Here is a 20,169-nt window from a genome sequence, read left to right on the forward strand (position 1 = left end):
ATACAATCTAGCTACGGGTAGTTGCTTAATTTACAACCTACTATTCACTTGAATGTAAACTTAAAAGACATTATTTAATTCACTTAGCTCTCTGTCTTCTGGTTGCTAATAAAGCATTATTTTATAACATTTGATCATGTAGTTATATTATTTCATTGTGTTGACTTATATTAATTTATTGTGTTGTATGGAAAAATAAAAGCAGGGATGTTGGGTGTATTGTAAAGTGGGATGGTATAATAGATAAAGTAACCTTTTAGGTTGTAAAATATCAACTTTTATGCAACCCCGGATGCTAGTGCGGATTTTTTTTCAAGATAACACTGACTTTCAAACAATTTTGTTAGTTAGCACATTTTCAAAACTATTTAGGAAACTAATATCTCAAGTGCAATAAACTTGCTTGGACCGTCATGGAACTCAAGCCTATTGGACTCGAGTTCTGTCGTATAAAAATTAGGACTCAATTTTGTTTAAATTTCAGAATTCAACTTTAGTTTTTACCTTTAACAAACTCCAGAAAAACTCAACTCCAGCAAAATCGGAACAGGTTTGATCCAACCTAAGCAACTCCAGCAAAACCCAGGTCTGAACCGAGCAACTTCAGCAAAACCTAGGCCCAATCCGATCTGAGCATAACCCCAGGTAGGTCTCTGGGTTTGCTTGGGTTTGTTGATTTTGTTATTTCTCTCTGGTTGTTGTGTTTGATTGTGGGGGAAGAAGAGTTTTTGGAAATGGGTTGTTGTGTTTGATTGTCGGAGAAGAAGAGTTTTTGGAAATGAGTTTGTTATAGCAACTCATTTGTCGTTATTTTTGGGTTCTTCGGGTTCAATGTTATTTTTGAGGATTTTTTTTTTCAAAATAACACTAAAACTCAAACAATTTCGTTAGTTAGCACGTTTTCAAAACTATTTAGCAATCTAACAACTTGAGAGTAAGAGACTCGATTTTGGAGTCATAAATCGAGTATAATTAACTTGATTTTCCCATCATGGTAGTAGCTGAGGTGGACATTTCGTCCACATAGGCACAGAACTCGAGTTCTTTGGACTCGATTTTGTTGAGATGAACTCGAGTCCTCTGGATTCTATATAACGGTTTGTGTTGGATAAACTATTTTAAAAAGTGTATTTTTTTTTTTTTTTTTTTTGAGAAAATAAAAAGTGTATTTTCTAAAAATAGCGTTTTTAAAACAATCGTCTTGGAAACACTATTTATCAAATCACACTACTGTTTGGTAAAACCATGAAAAAGTGTGGTTTCTATAAACTGAACGTTTGGATAAAATTGGTGTAAAATGTACGTGGTAGGTGTAATTATGGTTTTAAAAATCGGACCGGACCGGTCGGTCTGACCTTCAATCCGGTCCAGTTATGATAAAAAACCGAAAATAACATAAAACAGTGAAAACCGGCTGGTTCACTGGGAAGATTTATCTTTCCCAGCCTAAAACAGTAAAACTACGTCGTTTTTGGCCTTAAAAAACTAACCCTAAAGACTATTTCTCAACCTAACAATCTCAAACTCTCATCATTTGATTCATTTCACATTTTCACTATCTCTGCCTCTGTGCCTCGCCCTCTCCGCCTCACTCAAGTTCACACTCTCTGCCTCTCCGCCTCGCCCTCTCCGCCTCACTCTCACTCGCACGCCACGCCCACGCCTCTCAAACATTTTTTTTTCCTTCTCATCCTCACGGGTCTGGTCTCTGAAGTGCTGGGTTTTTTTTTATTCTTTTTGAGTTTTTTGACTTTTTTCCTTCTCGTTCTCGGTCTCGCCCTCGCCCTCTAAAGTGCTCTGCTCTCTGCTTCTCGGCTTCATCAGGTAACATTCTTTTCTTTTGATTTTGATTACTTGATTTTGATTTTGATTTTGATAATTTTCTTTTCTCGGTTCTGTTTTTTTTTTTTTTTTTTTTTTTTTTCATTTCTCTCGGCTTCATCTCAGGTTCTCCGTTCCTTGACTTCACTGGGTAAGTGGTAACTTCTATTTCTATCTTTCAATTATTACTTGATTTTTTGATTACTTGAGTTTGATTTTGATAATTTTCTATTCTCGGTTTTTTTTTTTTTTTTTCATTTCTCTCGGCTTCATCTCAGAATCTCCATTCATTTCTCGGCTTCATCTTAGGTTCTCCGTTCTGTGACTTCACTGGTAAGTGGTAACTTCTATCTTTCAATTATTAGTTTACAGAGTATGTTGTGGATTTTGTGTATGTTGTGGATTTGATTTACAGAGCATTATTGTTTGTGAAATATAAATTACAGAGTATTTTACAGAGTATGTTGTGTATTTTGTGTATGTTGTGGATTTGAAGGCCATGCCTATGATGTGTATCTGTGATTCTGTATCCTCAACAAAATGCATTAATTGCTTATTAGATCATGTTATGTCTTCTGGTTCTGGGCCTTTTAAAGGAATAAATGATACAATGGTTTGTCTTCCTCTTCCTGCCTTTTGAAACTTGGGTTTGGTTAGGGTTTGTTTTCAGTTTGGGCCTCTGTAAACTTTGAATATGAGCCTAATCATGTTTCTAGTATATTAAAAAATTATTAATTATTTATATAACCACCAAAATGGGCATAATTATGTTGTTAAGGCTCCTTTCTCATCTTGTAACTTGTAAGACATATAATAACAGAATAAATTTTTTATAGGTTAATGACTTGTTATAAAATAAGAAAAAATTTTTCTTAAAAATTAAAAAATTTATTAAAAAAAAAGAGAAAAGAAAAGAAAAGGACACCCACTTTAATGTTTTATATTTAATTGTATATTTTTTTTTTGGGCAAAAGAATCAATCCCTTAGACTCCTACCACAATTTTTGCCTACTTGCTTGTCTTCCTTTTCTCATCCCTACAGCACTGCCACCCATTAATCTTCTTTAGCTCCAATTTTGACCCTTGCCCATAAGATTCTAGTCAAGTAAAACAGTGAGGACAACTAATCCTTGCAATGAAAACGAAGCAACAAGCTAAGAGAGACAAGGGATCAAAAAGTGAACAACTGGAGGCAGACAGGAGATAGACATAGGCAACTGGGCAAAAGCACTGAGGAGATTGATAGTGTGAAGGCAATAAATTTTTCTTAAGTATTTTGGTCATTATGCAATGTTGTGAGGATATTTTAAGAATTTCACACTTAAAAAGAACATTGATGGTAAACCCATAATTGCGCTCATTGTGTTTTGAAAACTCTGGTTTTTGGCAATTCTGAAAACATTGATTTCTTTATAAACGCAATGCCAACTTCTAGCAATTTCATACATAAACGCGCGTTTTGATTATGATTATCAACAAAACGCTTATCCAAACGGCCTTAAAAGAGAATAGTACATAACAAACTCATTGAGGGACATTTTCGTAAACTACTAAAGAACTCCACACCGATCGTAGCCGTCCATTTCTAATTAGTTTAAATGAAAAAGTTCCTGGTGGACAGCTCCTCCACGTGTAATGTGGGTCCCAGTTCCCCTAGTTCTCCGTCTCTCTCACTCAGTCTCACTCACTCACTCTCTCTGTCGCTACGTCGCTTTCTCCCTCTTCAAACGCAGTTCTTAATGGCTCCATGTCTATCACAAGTATGGCTCTCTCTCTCTCTCTCTCTCTCTCTCTCTCCATAGTATTTGACTGATTTAGGGTTTTGATTGTGATTTGGTTTGTATCTGTGGGATAGGGTTTCATGTTGGATTTGATTTGTATCTGTCCTTTTTTTTTTTTTTTTGTGTGTCTGTGGATAGGGTTTCACTTGTGATTTGATTTAGGGTGTCAAAATTTCTCAGTGTAGTTGTATTTGAGACAGTTGTCCTTGACTACATAAAATTATGATTAATCAAACATATATATGTTCTACACGACACTTTTAGGTCATGTTTGTTTTTTTTTGGTATGTGAAAAAAGTAATTTTATTATCATCAATGAAGATACATCTATAAGCACGGTTACATTTGGCTTTGAGAAGTCTTGAGGATTATCACAAAGAAACTTAGGCTGGGTTTGGGAAGTGCGTTTTGCGTTTCCGAGACTCAGCGTTTTTGTTTTTAATGGATTCCGTGCACTGTTCACAGACCCACAAAGTACTTTAAAAAAAAAAAAACTTTAAAACTGGGTCCCACGGATAGGGGTGAGCAAAACATTATCGTAGCCGACCCAACCGACCGGCATCGACCCGACACCAGCACCGACCGACTGAGCTGAGACTGGTGTTCGGAGGGCGAAGGCCATTTCGTTGCCGGTGCGGTGCAATCACTAGATTGAGAAATCCGAAACCACTAAGTCAAAACGAACCGATACCAGGTTCTAATTTTAAATTTTTTTTTTAGTAAAACTACGTCGTATGGTATGGGTGTTATTAAAAAAAAGAAGAAACCAAAACGGTGCATTTTAGGCTAGATTTTTAGATTCTTAGGGTATAAATTCAATATTTTCTCTCAGAAATCAGAATCGTTTAACTGTCTCTCTCGCTCTCGCCTCTCGCCTGACGCAGTGACGCGTCGCTTGAGCTCTCACCGTCGCTCACCAGTCATGGCAAAACAACAGTAAGCCTCTCGGGTTGGATAGGTATTTCATATTTGTCTTCGTGTAGGATTGGTGTTTGTCTTCGTGTTGGTCCTGTTGGATATTGGATTGGTGTTTGTCTTTGTGTTGGATACCGGATAGGTGTTTGTAGTCGTGTTTTCACTTTTCAGTTTTGTTTTCCTTTTCATTTGTTTTTTTTTTTGTTTTGTTTTGGAAAGCATGAATGATTAAGTTTGGCTGTTTGGGAAAGCATGAATGTCTTCGTGTTTGATTAAGGTTGATTAAGATTGGCTGTTTGATTAAGGTTGTGATTTTTATATAAAACTTTAAATTGAATACTCAAAATTGTGTACGGTCATAATGAATGGGTCTTGTTATTATGCTGTTGTGAGCTCTTTGCCAAATGGGTGGGCTTTTCATCCATAAACTTCTTGAATCCATTAGAAGTTTATGGATGAAAAGCTCTGTCCCAACGATAAATTTCTAAAACTTTTTTTGTATTTATTTGCGATAAATCATAGAAACACAGACATGATTGAATTACTTTGAAACTTCCTTTCAACTTCCACTATATAATACACACATGCCCACTCATACCCACACCAGAAACTGTAAAACTTCAGCCTGCCCCCTTGAAACTTAAACTAAAGTTTGTTGCCACCTAAAATAAATTCAGTGTTATCTTTTCTTTTGGTGGGCAAGGGATGAAGGGGCATACATTGAGTTTAAAAATAAGTACTCACTCTGTCAAAGAGAATTGTAGAAATGACCTGCAGCAACTTCTATTCATAAAAAGTGCTCATTATATTCAGATGTCAATATCCTAACATGACCCTTGACGCCGAATTTTGTTGACTGTTCTCTGTTAGAAATTTGAAGGTCCATTAGGGTTCATATCATACATATAAAATAGTTTTCCTGAGTAATTCTTCTCATTTCCAAAATCTACCCTTTTACTTCCTTGGTGAAAAATCCACAATTTTGATTCCAAGCTCCTGGTTCTGTTGGGAATAGAAATATTTTTAACTAAACAAGTTCTGTCTCTTTTTATAATTGTTAACATTCAATTTCTTAAACAACTGTGAGATGAAGGGACATCAACCACTCTGTACAAGAAGATTCATTTCCCTAATAAACAAGCATAGGGGTGTGCAAAAAACCGACGAACCGAAAAAACTGCTTCAAACCTTCCGAACTGTTCCAAAAATTTCTTTTCGGTTTTGGTTTTATTATATAAAAAACCAAAAATTTCGGTTCAGTTTTCGGTGGCAGATTTGAATGCACCGAACTGAACCGAAATATATTATTATATTATATTTTATATTAAATATATAATATAAAGTTTGTAAACGTGGGCTTGGCCTTGCCAAAATTACTCAGGCCCATTGCCCACTGCCCATTAGATAAGTTAGATTAACTAACTAAAATTAAACTAATTAAGTTAAACAGAAACTAATTGAAAATAAAGAAAATAAAAACCCTACCCTTACCCTACCTACCCCACTTTCATTTACACGGCCTCATCTCCCTCATGCCTTGCGCCTCATGCCTCACGCCTCCATCACTCTCTCTCACAGACTCACACAAAGCCTCCATCACTCCCTCTCACACACACCAGCCTCCATTAGTCCACATCTGCCACCGGCCTCCACACTCCAGCCTCCACACGCCGGCGTCCACAGCTACTCCACATGCCCCACAGCCCACACGTATTCACTGTCACGCCTCACAGCCTCCACTCCACATGAATCTGCCTCTGCTGCGGCCTCTACATGCCGGCCTCCCCATGCAGCTTGATCTTTTCAGTCTCATGGTGACCACCTCTCTTTTTAATTTCTTGATAACCGTCTCTCTTTTCTGTATTTTGGGTTTTGTTTAATACTGAATCAATGTATTTGGGGTTTTGTTTAATACTGAATCAATGCTATTTTTGTGAATCTGTGACTGTGATGTTGAGTTGTTATTTTCTTATTGAAAAATCGATAAACCAATGTGATGTTGAGTTGTTATTTTCATTTTGTGACTGTGATGTTGACTTAGAGTTTTGGAAAAATCAATCGCCCCATGTGCTTAACTGAAAACCGACCGAAACCGATGGAAACCGAAATACCACCGAAACCGATTGATTTCCCATTATTTTGGTCGGTTTCGGTTGAGAATTTCACAAACCGAAAATTTCGGTTTCGGTTGGCAAAAACTAAAAAAACTGAACGAATCGAACCGATTACACCTTACAAGCAGATACACCAAAACTTTAGCACTTCTATTGGGTTGGCCACCTGATATGTCCTAGCCAGTGCAGATTCTATTCAGAATAGAATTAAACAATCCTACTAAAATAGAGTCTTTATGTTCCATCTTCTGGACACAAATATTAATATACCCCAGATTAAAGACTAATATAACCACATAACTAATAATTAGAGTAACCCTTTTATCTGTCAAGCCCAACTCAACAATCTGAAGTAAATTACAAAATTAAATTAGATAATTATAACCCATTTATCTCATAATGACTAAACTCACCCTAAGAATAGGGGGAAAAAGGCACCGTTGGGACCCACATTAAACACTTGGAGGGCTGTTCACCATGCATAGAAATCGAGTTCGTAAGACTTGGTTTTCATTAATCAAAATCGAGCCTAACTGGCTTGAGTTCAGTATGTATGCATGTGGATGAAATTTAGGGAAAAAGGCACTGTTGAGACCCACATTAAACACGTGGAGGGCTGTTCACCAAGCATAGAAATCAAGTTCGTAAGCCTCGGTTTTCATTTAAACAAAATCAAGTCCAACAGACTTGAGTTCAATATAACAGAACTCGAGCCTTAAGGACTCGATTTGCATGCCTATGTGGACGAGATTTCCACCTTAGCTGCTGCCACGACGCAGGAATCGAGTTCATTATACTCGATTTTGCTGTGCAAAATCGAGTTGTTTACTCTCGAGTTGTGAGATTGCTAAATAGTTTGGAAAATGTGCTAACTAATGAATTTGTTTGAGTTTTAGTGTTGTTTTGAAAAAAAAGGCCTTATTTTTGCTTCTTCGATGTAATTTTATAATTGTAGTTGTTGTTTTTGCTATCTAATATTGCCATCAACTAAAGTTAGTTATTCTGTATGCATAAGCCCTACAAAAGTGAAGCACTTCAATAATTTTTGTTTCTTTTATTATCAAATTATTGTGCTCCCCTACCTTGCTTATATTCATCGAAATTTCATATTAATATTCCAATTTAGCATATCCACTTCCAATCCACTTTAATGAATAATCAATTATCTTCCCCATTTAACTGTTCTCAACGTCTTTACAGTCTCTTGCACCATGTCGAGGGCGAAGGGGAAGGAGGTCGCCATTTCTGGACTTTCTTGGTCTGAGTTGAAGCAGCGAACCAATGAAAGGAACACAGAGAAGTGGGAAAAAATGGAAAAGGAAAAAGAGAAGGAAAAAATAAAAATAGAGGAACAAAAAAAGGAGAGACAAGAAAGATACTTGAGAAGGGTGAGAAACCAATCTTTATTTCACTTTTGATTTAGTTAGATTTATGTAATTTTTGTAATTGATTGTATACACTTGTATGGTATACTTACTTGGGTGTCTTTATTTTTTATGTCTATAAATCTTAATTACTTGTGTGCATGTTTACACCTACTCAGACGCAAGAGCAGCAGACGCAAGAGCAGCAGCACGTGCTACACATGCTACAGAATTTGAAGGTGCTTTCTACTTTTTTTCACTATATTTTGTATTTTTTTTCCCAATATTTTGATGCAAATCATAGTAGATCTGAAGAACACATATGTTTTTTATCCATCATCATTTCTTTCTAAATTGTGCCAAGTAGTTCATAAGGATTAAAAAAATCAACAAACTATGAAGTTGTTTATTGTGTGCGTGCTTACACCTATTCAGATGCAAGAGGAGCATGTGCCACTGGATTGGGAGGTAATATCTCGCTCTCAAGCACAAGTAGCATTTGACAAGCTTAGCATATAATTTTTTTTCCGTATATGAAAGTGTTGATAGTGTTTGGTATTATTTATGCGTGTGTTATGTCAAAGTTGTTCATTTTACATCTTGATAAATATGTGTGTGCGCATGCAAAATCTGCAGATAAAGGAATTAGAAGAAGAATGTAAGTTGATACGGGAACGGACTATATTGGCACAGAGAAAGGTAATATTGATTTACAAACATTAAAAAAAGAGAGACAAAAATAGCCTGCAATATTGAAATATCACATGATAATGTTAATCTTACACTAACGTTCACTTTTCACACACAATGCAGAAAGTGGAGGTCGAGGAGAAAGCTCTTAAATTGAATCAGACATTGGAGGTAATTTTGTTGGTAATTAAAAAAATCATGTGTTTGAGATGGTTGTAAAGTTTCAAATTTTCTAATTTCACCAAGTTTTCAGTCATTGGAGTTTGCTTATAAATCAACCAAAGGGGTACTTCTACGAATGATTCTCTTGTATTATTGCCTTTTTATTTTGAGTTCGTGCTAGGATTGTTAAAGTATAGGTTTAATATTATTCTTTTTTCTTTGAATTTAAATTATTTAATACTGTTGATATTGATTGAACTATTATTATTTTTATTTTGTATATTGATTAATTAGGGTCATTATTTTGTATATTGATTAATTAGGGGTATTTGGAAAAGGTGAACTTTAATCTTTTGATGCTTTGTTTTATTTTTTGTAACCAAAAGTATTACTTTGTTTTGTGTTTCTTATGTGTGTGTGATGCTTTTTTTTTTTTTTTTTGGTAACCAAAAGTATTTGATGGAAATCAAGATCAATTGATTGAGAACTTGAACTAGAATTGCATTAAAATTAAGAATTAAAGCTGGAATTACAGAGAAACTGGAGAAACAAGTTTCTGTCTAGGTCTGAAACTGAATTATATTCACATTAAAAACTGATTTTACTCTTACATAGCTAGCCTATTTATAATCTTTAACTATTAGGAAATAAAGTAGCTAATAGTTACATAAGTCAAAGCTGTAATTAATGAGCATACATAGCAGATATGAGAAGTCAAAATAAGGGGCTGCTGGCAGTCCTAAGAGGTCAGGAAGTTTGACTGGCTGGTTGTCAGTCTTAATGGTAGAGGAGGGGTACATGGCAGATATGAGAAGTCAAAATAAGGGGCTGCTGGCAGTCCTAAGAGGCCAGAAAGGTTGGCTGGCTGGTTGTCAGTCCTAAGGATAGAGGGTGGCTGCATCATACTACCCTCCATAAAGGAAACTTGCCCTCAAGTTTCAGTTGGAAAATAAGGCTTCAAATGCTTCACATTGAAGGCATTAGAGATGTTTAAGTGAGGGGGTAGTTGGACTGTGTAGGCATTGTCATTGATTTTAGTCAATACTTTGCATGGACCTACTTTCCTTGCTCCCAACTTGGAATAGGAGCCATGAAGACACCTTTCTTTAGTCAAAATCACCCATACAAGATCCCCTTCCTTGAAAATTAGTCTCCTTCGGTGAATATCAGCAGCAGCCTTGTAGTTTGCATTGGAATGTTCAATTCTCTCCTTGACTTGTGTATGGACAGATTGCATAAAATCTGTCATTTCTGTTGCTCTTACATTCTCCTTCTTAGAAAGTGGCAAGGGTGCCAAATCTAAGACACTCAAAAGGTTTATTCCCATACACAACTTCAAAAGGAGATGTGTTAATAGTCCGATTAAGAGAAGAGTTGTAAGCAAATTCAGCCAAGGGAAGGATACTTTCCCAATTTCTAGGATTTTCTCCAATCAAGCATCTCAAGAGATTTCCAAGACTTCGGTTGACAACTTCAGTTTGACCATCCGTTTGAGGGTGGAAAGAAGTGCTACTAAAACTCAATTCAGTTCCTATCTTGCGCCATAGAGTTCGCCAAAAATGAGCAAGAAATTTAGCATCCTTGTCGGAAACAATAGATAGGGGTACACCATGAAGCTTGTAGACTTCTTTGAAAAATAAAGCAGCCACATTGGAAGCATCCGAAGTCTTCTTGCATGGGATAAAGTGAGCCATCTTGGAGAAACGATCCACTACCACCATGATCGAATCATTCTTTCGTTGTGTAGGTGGAAGGCCAAGAACAAAATCCATACTAATATATTCCCATGGTTTATTAGGCACTGGAAGGGGTAAATACAGACCTGCATTAGTGGTTGTACCCTTTCCTTTTTGACAAACTTGGCACCTTTGAACATGCCGCTCAACATCTTTAGTCATTCCCGGCCAAAAGTAGTCTTGTTTAAGGAATTCTAGGGTCTTTGATTTGCCAAAATGCCCAAAATTATGTTGTTCAACAATCATCAACTCCCTTAGAGAACATTTAGGCACACATAATTTCAGTCCTTTGAAAAGAAATCCATCCTTCAACCAAAAGTCAGACTTGGTAGGTTTCTGTCCCTGCTGCAATTGTTGGTATTAATCACCAAAATGTGGGTCATCTTGGTAATTCTCCTTGAAAACTTCAAAACCAGCAACCTTAGCTTGCATTTCCACCAAGAAATTAGTCCTCCTCCCCGACCCATCAGCCACTTTGTTGAGAATTCCTGACTGATGTTTCAATAAGAAAGTGAATTGCTGCAAAAAGCTTACCCACTTAGTATGTCTCTTGTTCACATTAGATTGGCTATTGAGATATTTCAAAGCCTCATGATCGGTGTGTAGAATAAACTCCTTGTAGGCCAAATAGGAGGGAATGTGCAGAATAGCTGTTAATAGAGATTCAAAGTAGTAAGTTAGGCAACGTTTCAAAGTTTTAAGAAAAATAGCATCTCGAGTTTTAGAAACTCAAGATCCATATTAAAACCCAAGTTTTATAAACTCGCTTTGCGAGTGTTTGGCTGGACGATTTGGACTGAAAATGCCACATAGATCTCGAGTCTTTAAGACTTGAGTTCCATGGAAAAAAATTTTCCCCTATAGTGGCGTTTTTAAGTTTTATAGTGACGTTTTAAATCCCTATAGCGGCGTTTTCCTGCAAAATTTTTTTTGTAAGTGTGATCACCTCATACCAAGTTCAGGGAGCCCTATAGTGGCGTTTTTAAATCTTATAGTGACGTTTTAAAGCCCTATAGCAGTGTTTTCCTGCAAATTTTTTTTTATAAGTGTGATTACTCCATACCAAGTTCTGGGAGGCCTATAGTGGTGTTTTTAAGCCCTATAGTGACGTTTTAAATCTCTATAGCGGCGTTTTCCTGCAATTTATAGAAATCAAGTCTTTGAAACTTGATTTCCACGTGGATTTTTTTCTACATCAGACCCATCCGCTTACAAATCGAGACTTAAAAACTCAAGTTTTATCTTGGAACTCGAGTTTTAGACACTCGAGATGCTAGTTTTCAACATTGTTTTGAAACGTGACAACTAACTAAATTTCTTGATATTTATTGTTATTTGGAAAGGGTGTCCGGCCAAATAGTAACTCCAATGCTTGATGGCTTGAACAATAGCATAGAATTCCTTGTCATAGGTAGAATACCTAAGTTTTGCTTCTTTCAACTTCTCACTAAAGAATGCTATGGGCTGCCCTTCTTGGACACCCCCAATTCCCACTCCTGATGCATCACAATTGAGCTCAAATATCTTGTCAAAATTGGGCAAGGCAAGGATAGGAGCTTCGGTTAACTTCCTCTTCAAAAGTTGGAAGCTTTCTTGGGCTTCATCAGTCCAAACAAAGGACTTTTGTTTGAGATAATTGGTGAGAGGTGCTGCAATGGTGCTAAAATTGCTAATAAACCTTCTATAAAAGGTAGCAAGACCATTGAAACTTCTCACCTCATGCACACTAGAAGGTGTAGGCCAATCAACAATTGCCTTAACCTTGTTTTCATCCATGAACACTCCTTTGGAAGGCACAACATACCCCAAGAACACCACTTGATCCATCCCAAAGCTACACTTTTTCATGTTACCATAAAACTTTTCTCTCCTCAAAATGTCAAGCACAAGTTGTAAATGCACCAAGTGATCCTCCAAACAGCGGCTATACACCAAAATATCATCAAAATACACCACAACACAAACCCCCAATAGTGGTTGCAACATTTGTGTCATCACCCTCATGAAAGTGCTAGGTGCATTTGTCAAACCAAATGGCATAACATGCCATTCAAATAATCCAGATGTGTCTTGAAGGCCGTCTTCCATTCATCTCCTGGGCGAATTCTAATTTGATGATACCCACTTTGCAAATCAATCTTGGAAAACACCTTTGCACTTGCCAAGCAATCTAGCATGTCATCCAATCTAGGAATTGGAAAACGATACTTGATTGTGATCTTGTTGATAGCTCTACTATCTACACACATCCTCCAAGAGCCATCCTTCTTAGGAGTCAAGAGAGCGGGTACCGCACAAGGGCTAATACTAGCCCGAATGTAGCCTCTATCAAGAAGCTCTTGAACCTGTTTTTGCAATTCTTCCTTCTCCTTTGGAGCCATACGATATGTTGCCTTGTTTGGAAGGGGTGCACCCGGTACCAAATCAATGGCATGTTGAATGTCTCGCATAGGAGGCAAGTTAGGAGGTAACTCATGGGGAAAAACATCACCATATTGCTGTAATAACTCAGTGACAGCACTAGGAACATCAGTTCCAGCCACTGTGTTGACTGGAATTAATGCGAAAATGTAGCCACCATCTTGACTTTCTTGAATGAAGCTTTTAGAAGCGAGTAAAGAGGTTGTAGAGGATTTAGAAGTCACCTTTTCCTTCATTGGCAGCAAAGTAAATTGCTGATTGTCTCTGCTTAAGGTATAGGTGTTCTTCTTCCCATCATGCATCATTTGGCGATCATATTGCCAAGGTCTTCCAAGAAGGATATGGCATGCATCCATTGGTACTACATCACACCAAACTTCATCAAAATATTTCTTCCGGATAGAAAATGGCACCAAGCAACGCTTCGTTACTTTCACCTCATTACTCTTCTTGAACCAAGAAAGTTTGTAGGGATGTGGGTGATCTTGAGTGGCAAGCCTCAACTTATCAACCACCTCCTGAGAGACCACATTTTCACAACTTCCCCCATCGATAATCATATTACAAACTCTTCCTCCAATACTGCAATTTGTATAAAAAATATTGGTTCTCAACCAATCTTCTTCGGAATTGAATTTAGGAGCAAGAAGAGTCTTTCTCATCACAAGTGTCAAGCCCTCTTCTTCTTCAAAATCACCACCAACCTCATTTGAAGGTTGATCAAAGATGGGTTCTCCATCTTCATGTTCAAGCTCTTTTACTTCCTCCAACATAAGAGCCTTCTTCCTACAATCCGAAGATCGATGCCCTGGCTCTCCACACTTGAAACATTTGAAAGTATCCATCTGTTGCTGTCTACCCCCGCCAACAGTGGCTGTTTGGGACTGTTTTGGGGCTGTAATAGCAGATTTAGAACCTGCTGGTTGCTGTTCAACCCCAGAAGTTTCTCCTCTCCCATTTGTACTTGAATTCCCAACCTTATATTGGCTAGAAATCCCCTGCCCAGACCTGGAACCCCACTGTCCAGACCTTAAAGCTGGCCTAGTTTGTTGCTTCTCTACCAGTAAAGCCCGGTTGTAGGCTTCCGACACGTTCCACAATGATTGAAGACTAAGGACATCTTGGATGGATGGCTTCAATCCACTCAAGTACCTTGCAACCATTTGTTCTTCACTTTCATTCAAATCTACCCTTACTACAAGTTGGTGAAACGCCACCGTATACTCCTCTACACTTCCCTCTTGCTTAAGGTTGTGTAGGTCTTTGTAGAGTGATTGGGTGTAGTTGAAAGGAAGAAATTGCTCACGGAGCTTTTTCTTCATCTTCTCCCAACTCTTGATCTTGACTTTACCACTTCTTTGGCGAGAAATTTGCAATTGTTCCCACCAAGTGGAAGCTCTCCCTTTAAGGCGAATAGCGACTAGCTTCACTTTCTTTTCATCTATAACTTCATAATAATCAAACACCCTTTCAACGGTGTTCAGCCAATCTACAAAGTCTTCCGGTTTGAGACTCCCTTGAAATTCTGGAATTTCAACCTTGAAGTTGTAGTCAAGCCTTGGCTCATTTCTTTCCACATAAGGCCTACCCCTTGGAGGAGCTCCAAAAGGGTTCTCAAAATGAGAATGAGAGTCATCAGACTCATCGGTAGTCTCATGAGGAGGCTGCATACGCTGCACCACCTCCGTAAGTGCTGCAACTTGTCTCCTTAATTCAGCAATCATGTCTTCTCTCTCAATGTTTTGATTCCGTCCAACATTCCTCCCCACTGGAGGGTTGGCTTCAACTCCTTCCCCAACATTCATTTGATTCCCCCTTATTCCGCCTCTCCTTCCTCTCCTTCCTCTCCTTCCTTGAGCCATTAGAAGCTTCACAATCTTTGAAAAAAAATTGTAAATGGAAGTAACAACACAAGTGATCAAATCTGTGATATTTGCAACAGCCACAGATTTGATTGTCACAAGGAACCTAGATCTAAATTCTAGGATCTTGAATGAAGGGAGAAAAAAGAAACACAAGGAAATCTAGGGCTCAAATAATCAAAGTGGTAGGGAAAAAAGAGGACCAGATCTGTGCTCTGATACCAAATGATGGAAATCAAGATCAATTGATTGAGAACTTGAACTAGAATTGCATTAAAATTAAGAATTAAAGCTGGAATTACAGAGAAACTGGAGAAACAAGTTTCTGTCCAGGTCTGAAACTGAATTATATTCACATCAAAAACTGATTTTACTCTTACATAGCTAGCCTATTTATAATTTTTAATTATTAGGAAATAAAGTAGCTAATAGTTACATAAGTCAAAGCTGTAATTAATGAGCATACATAGCAGATATGAGAAGTCAAAATAAGGGGCTGCTGGCAGTCCAAAGAGGTCAGAAAGTTTGGCTGGCTGGTTGTCAGTCCTAATGGTAGAGGAGGGGTACATGGTAGATATGAGAAGTCAAAATAAGGGGCTGCTGGCAGTCCAAAGAGGCCAGAAAGGTTGGCTGGCTGGTTGTCAGTCCTAAGGATAGAGGGTGGCTGCATCAGTATTACTTTTTTTTATTTTTATTTTTATTTTTTAGTGTTTCTTGTTTTACTATGAGAATGATTTTTTATTGTTAGAATTATAGTTAAATAATTAAATTCACAATTTCCTAATAGCATAAACTTTTGGGACAATTGGCAGTTTATCATGATGTAAAAGTAGGTCTTGAGTCTCTACTCTACTTCCCATATAAAATTAAAAAATACCTTGTGTTTGGTCAAACTTTTTGGGGGGGGGGGGGGGTGGTGTTAGAAGTATGATTAAATTTACCATTTCCTAATAGCTTAAGTAGTTTATCAATTACTTTTTTCTTTATGCTGATTTGGACTTCGTTTTGATTTTCTTTTGTATTTTTGGTTTCTTTTATATTGTTTTTTTGTATTTTTATTATTTATTTTGTGATTGGATGTTAAAACACCTGACTTCTAATCCCACATTAATGTTTTTATTTTTTTTATTTTTTATATAGCTTTTAAAAGCTGAGAGGGTGGTGCAGGAGAAAATTAAGAAGGAAGACCTGCAATTAATTATGGTAATTTTGTTTTCATCTTTCCATGTCCAACAATATAATGAGGTTTCGCTTGTACTAATTTTTTTTTTTTTTTTGGTAGGAATTAAAAGGCAAAGTTCGCGTTTTTGTTCGAGTGCGCCCTTTGCCCCCTGATGAGGCTGCAGAAAGAGTTAAAAATTTGATTACCTTCTCTAAAGCAATCAAAGCTGGTGGCCAGGGCGTTGACTTGCATCTTAAAGGTAGAAATCTAATACTATGTAAATATGCTTGATTAGTTCTTTTTCCCCCCTATAATTGATGTTTTGATTTTAGTCTTTTGTCTGTTTATCTGTATTAATTTTTTCTGCAGCTACTTTTTCTATTAGTTTATAGGACTTCTATAAATTCTTTTTTGATAAGTAGGACTTCTATTAATTCTGATCAATGCTTCTTTACCCAACTTATTGTATGTCATTTTCTTTGTTCGTATTGCCGTTGTCAACGTGAAGATCAATTTAGTAATTCAAATTGATTACAAATATTAAGTATAAGTGTTTTGCTAAACACTTCTTAATACAGAGTCCCTCATCAAATCCATGAATACGTATAAGAAATGCTAGTATTTTATAATCTACAAGTATTTTTTATTTGTTATTGAAGTTGCTAATGTAATGGTATTGGATGTCAACAGGAAAAGTATATCATTTCACAGTTGATGAGAGATTTTCTGAGGATGCTTCCCAAGAAGACATTTACAAAGAAATATCCCCGCTGGTGCAGACCGCACATGATGGCTTTAAGGTATATTTTGTTTTCAGTTGTTGACTTTTTAAACCTTTCATACTGGCTTTAAGGTAACTTGCAGTATGCATTTAGTTTCATATCATTACATTTGGCTATCATTGAGTTGAAATGCAATTGTAGTGTTAGAAACTTAGATTCTGCATTATATTATTGTGAAAAACATTGGAAATGTAATTGTAGTGTTAGATATTTAAGTTTTGTGTGCTTGCGAATCTGCTGTCAGAGAGGTTTGCTTAGCTTTTTTTTTTATATAACTTGCATTAATATAATGCTGGTGTGATGTTTTGGCAGGTTTCCATCTTCGCTTATGGCCAGACGGGGTCTGGTAAAACGCATACCATGGTGGGCAGCCAAGAAGACTTTGAGCAGAGGGGGCTTATACCACGTTCATTAGAACAGGTTTTTGACACCGGTCAATTCCACAAAAAGAGTGGTTGGACATACAAAGTGGAGGTAAACTGTTTGAAATTTTTTGTTTTTGATCTACTTATATTTTCTAGTAAAACATTTAACAAATTCTTCTAAATATGTGTAGGTTTCAATGGTTGAACTATCCAGACATGGATATTTCGATTTGTCATCAAAAAGGGACAAAATTGAAACTCCAATTCTTTCAAAAAAAGTTGAAGTTTCGTGTTCGAAAGATGCTTTACAACATTTCCGGATGGCTATAGCAAGAAGGTAATTGGATTGTATGAGTATTTGATCAATTTTACTTATCAAAAAAAAAATTGTATCATTTTTATAGTGAAGATAGCACACATTTTTTCCGTCTTAATGCTCATATTACTTATCCAAATCATTGGATAATTTTCATACGAAAATGTTGTTGCTCTTGGGCCTTTAGGTCTAAGCGTAGTATGAAGATGAATGATGCGTCATCAAGGAGTCACTTCTTTTTTACAGTATACATACGCGGTAAAAATGAGGTATGTTTTTTTATTTTATGATCTGGGTGCTAGATAAATTATTTGAATTTAGTTTAGTGGTAGAATAAGGCTTCCTAGATAGATTAGTATTGTTTCTAGTTGTATTCAAATTAATTCCTATGTTTTAGGATAGGATTGGTTTCTATGTCTTAGGCTTTGTTGATGTATTTATCCCATCCTTGGCTATTTATCTACATTAAATGCATTAATGAGAAAACTAACCAAAAATGTCTATTTCTTTTCTCAAGTTCAGGAGAGTGGTCATGTTGAATTGACTTAATCTTTTACATTGAGTAAATTATCCTGTTTAACAACAGTTTTCTTGTATTGTTTTATTTGTGCTACGTTTTCTCTCTTTTGCCAATTTTATATGTTGAAATATTTTCTTGCTTTTCTAGGATCCCATGCTTACATCCGAGGGAGTGTTACACTTTATTGATCTGGCTGGGAGTGAGCCAATGGACAGCACTTACCATTCGCAACTGGACAATCCTAATGTTGATTCGTATGAAGAATCTAAGGTCTCTATCGAATTTTATTAACCATTCACTTCAATTTGTTAATAGTATTCTTCTTTTTCATTTGTTGCATTTAGTACATTAAAAGTTCCCTTTTTTGGGTTATTTGTTGCATTTAGTTTATCAAGGGTTCCCTTTTCGATTTGGGTCAAGTGTTGAGAGACGTGGTGGCAAAGCCGGTTGGTGCACAAGTTTTCTATAAGCAGCGGCTATTTAAATATTTGCAGGTACAACTATTGGTTTTAACTTCTCTTACATTTTTTTTTTTTGAGAAACAAACTATCTGTTAAACACTCACACACTTAATTACACTCTCTCACCATGCCCAAACACATTACTTAACCCAAAGTACCACTACAAAATGGTCTTAACTTCTCTAGCATTTAAATGAAAGTATTAGTTTCTATGTAGTTGATGCTTTTCCTATTTATGCATACAGTATTACCTTGAAGGTTCAAAGATCGTGATGTTTGCTAACGTCTCCTCCTCAGCTGCTTCTATTATAAGATCAAAGGATACACTGAATTTTGCTAATGAAGTTAGCGGGCGACAGTCGAAAATTTCAAATGTGGCCTGAGCTTATTTGTCAAATATTCATCAGCAAGCAGGGTCCCTTTTGTCCAATAGGCAGGCAGCTTGGAGTGTTTGGTCTCCATTTAATCTAGAAAGTCTGACATTAAAACTAGACCACAAATCTTGATTCTTTTGGTATTTAATCTTGTTTTTCCTTGGAACTCTTTCTTGTCCGCATCACAAGCTCAATTGAGAGGAACCTTTGTTTGCCTTCAGGCATCCCGAAATTAACAATGTACTGAAATTTATTTCAGCATATTTTTTGATAGGTAACTGTAAAAATTTTACTAGAAAGAAAAACAACCCCAGTGCACTGGCGTTCTTTATGACTCTTTTCTTGACAGATAGCAAGCTAAGATTATGACTCTTTTCTTGATAAAATAAAACTTAAAACAAAAGACATGACCATGTTCTAGCAATAATCCATGAAAGGACAAATATGAATACATTTGCAACAATTATACACACATACACATACTAGGATTCGGGAAGTGACACACCTCACATTGTAAGGATTTAATTTGATGACTTGATGGAACTAGCAACTTCAAGGCCTGAATGGAGAGATGACCAACGTGACAATGATGCTGAAAATTAAAGACTAATCGTTGAAGAGCCACTGAATGAGAAGAATCATGAAAATCCAATTAATAAATACCACAGATCCATGCCCGCCACCAATCTTGCTTCTCGTAAGGGGATCCTGAAAAATGCAATAGGGGGGTAAGAATATTGCAACAGAATTAAAAGTTTTAATGAGTTTTCTTATAGACACTAAAGTATGGGGAAACTTAGGGAAATATAAGACTGAAGACAAGGAAATTTTTGGGGTACGGGTAGCAGTAAATATTGATTCCAGTTGATCTTATGCACAAGCTGGTATAGAATCGTATTTAAAGAGTTCAGATAGAAAGGTCAAGAGAAAGAAGAATACGATGAAACACAACGTATACTTTCTTGGTAGGTTCCAACTTAATAGGAAGCGATGTCTTGGTAGGTTCCAACTTAATAGGAAGCGATGAAACACAACGTATACTTTCTTGGTAGGTTCCAACTTAATAGGAAGCGTTGTACAATATATCATGTCACGACTCACCTTTATATTCAATGTTTGAAGAAGACCTCTTAAGTTAGGGTTATAATTCAATGTGTAGCACTTTATTTATGGTCTGGTATTAATTTACATAATTACATCTATATATTACACTGGTTTCTCACTTTGGTTGCATCTTTGATGATTATGGCCTGTGAATCTGTGATTAACAAATATTATTTATTTAGGTAAAATGCATTAAGATCCTCTGAACTTTTATGTTGC

The 20,169-nt window shown here is 36.5% G+C and overlaps 1 protein-coding gene across 1 annotated transcript; it reads left to right on the forward strand.

Annotated features, from left to right (window-relative positions):
- Positions 1-1,539: 1,539 nt before the first annotated feature.
- LOC115959110 (kinesin-like protein KIN-14C) lies at positions 1,540-19,177 on the forward strand. Its single transcript, XM_031077412.1, has 17 exons — positions 1,540-1,824; positions 1,948-1,972; positions 2,100-2,154; positions 7,832-8,019; positions 8,175-8,234; positions 8,431-8,463; positions 8,632-8,694; positions 8,809-8,856; positions 16,007-16,069; positions 16,149-16,287; positions 16,719-16,828; positions 17,123-17,284; positions 17,367-17,512; positions 17,679-17,760; positions 18,159-18,281; positions 18,398-18,505; positions 18,718-19,177. The coding sequence occupies exons 4-17, from the start codon at positions 7,843-7,845 to the stop codon at positions 18,853-18,855; spliced, it is 1,452 nt and encodes a 483-aa protein (XP_030933272.1). The 5' UTR covers positions 1,540-1,824; positions 1,948-1,972; positions 2,100-2,154; positions 7,832-7,842; the 3' UTR covers positions 18,856-19,177.
- The last annotated feature ends 992 nt before the right edge of the window (positions 19,178-20,169 follow it).

Source organism: Quercus lobata, chromosome 9 (assembly GCF_001633185.2).
Source record: "Quercus lobata isolate SW786 chromosome 9, ValleyOak3.0 Primary Assembly, whole genome shotgun sequence".
Classification (NCBI taxonomy): Eukaryota; Viridiplantae; Streptophyta; class Magnoliopsida; order Fagales; family Fagaceae; genus Quercus; species Quercus lobata.

Bases quoted from the DNA above. Each gene is read 5' to 3' on its own strand.
- LOC115959110 (XM_031077412.1), top strand. From the start codon at position 7,843: ATGTCGAGGGCGAAGGGGAAGGAGGTCGCCATTTCTGGACTTTCTTGG. The intron at 17,513-17,678 runs GTAATTGGATTG...TTGGGCCTTTAG, and splicing joins CGGATGGCTATAGCAAGAAG to GTCTAAGCGTAGTATGAAGA. The intron at 18,506-18,717 runs GTACAACTATTG...TTATGCATACAG, and splicing joins GGCTATTTAAATATTTGCAG to TATTACCTTGAAGGTTCAAA.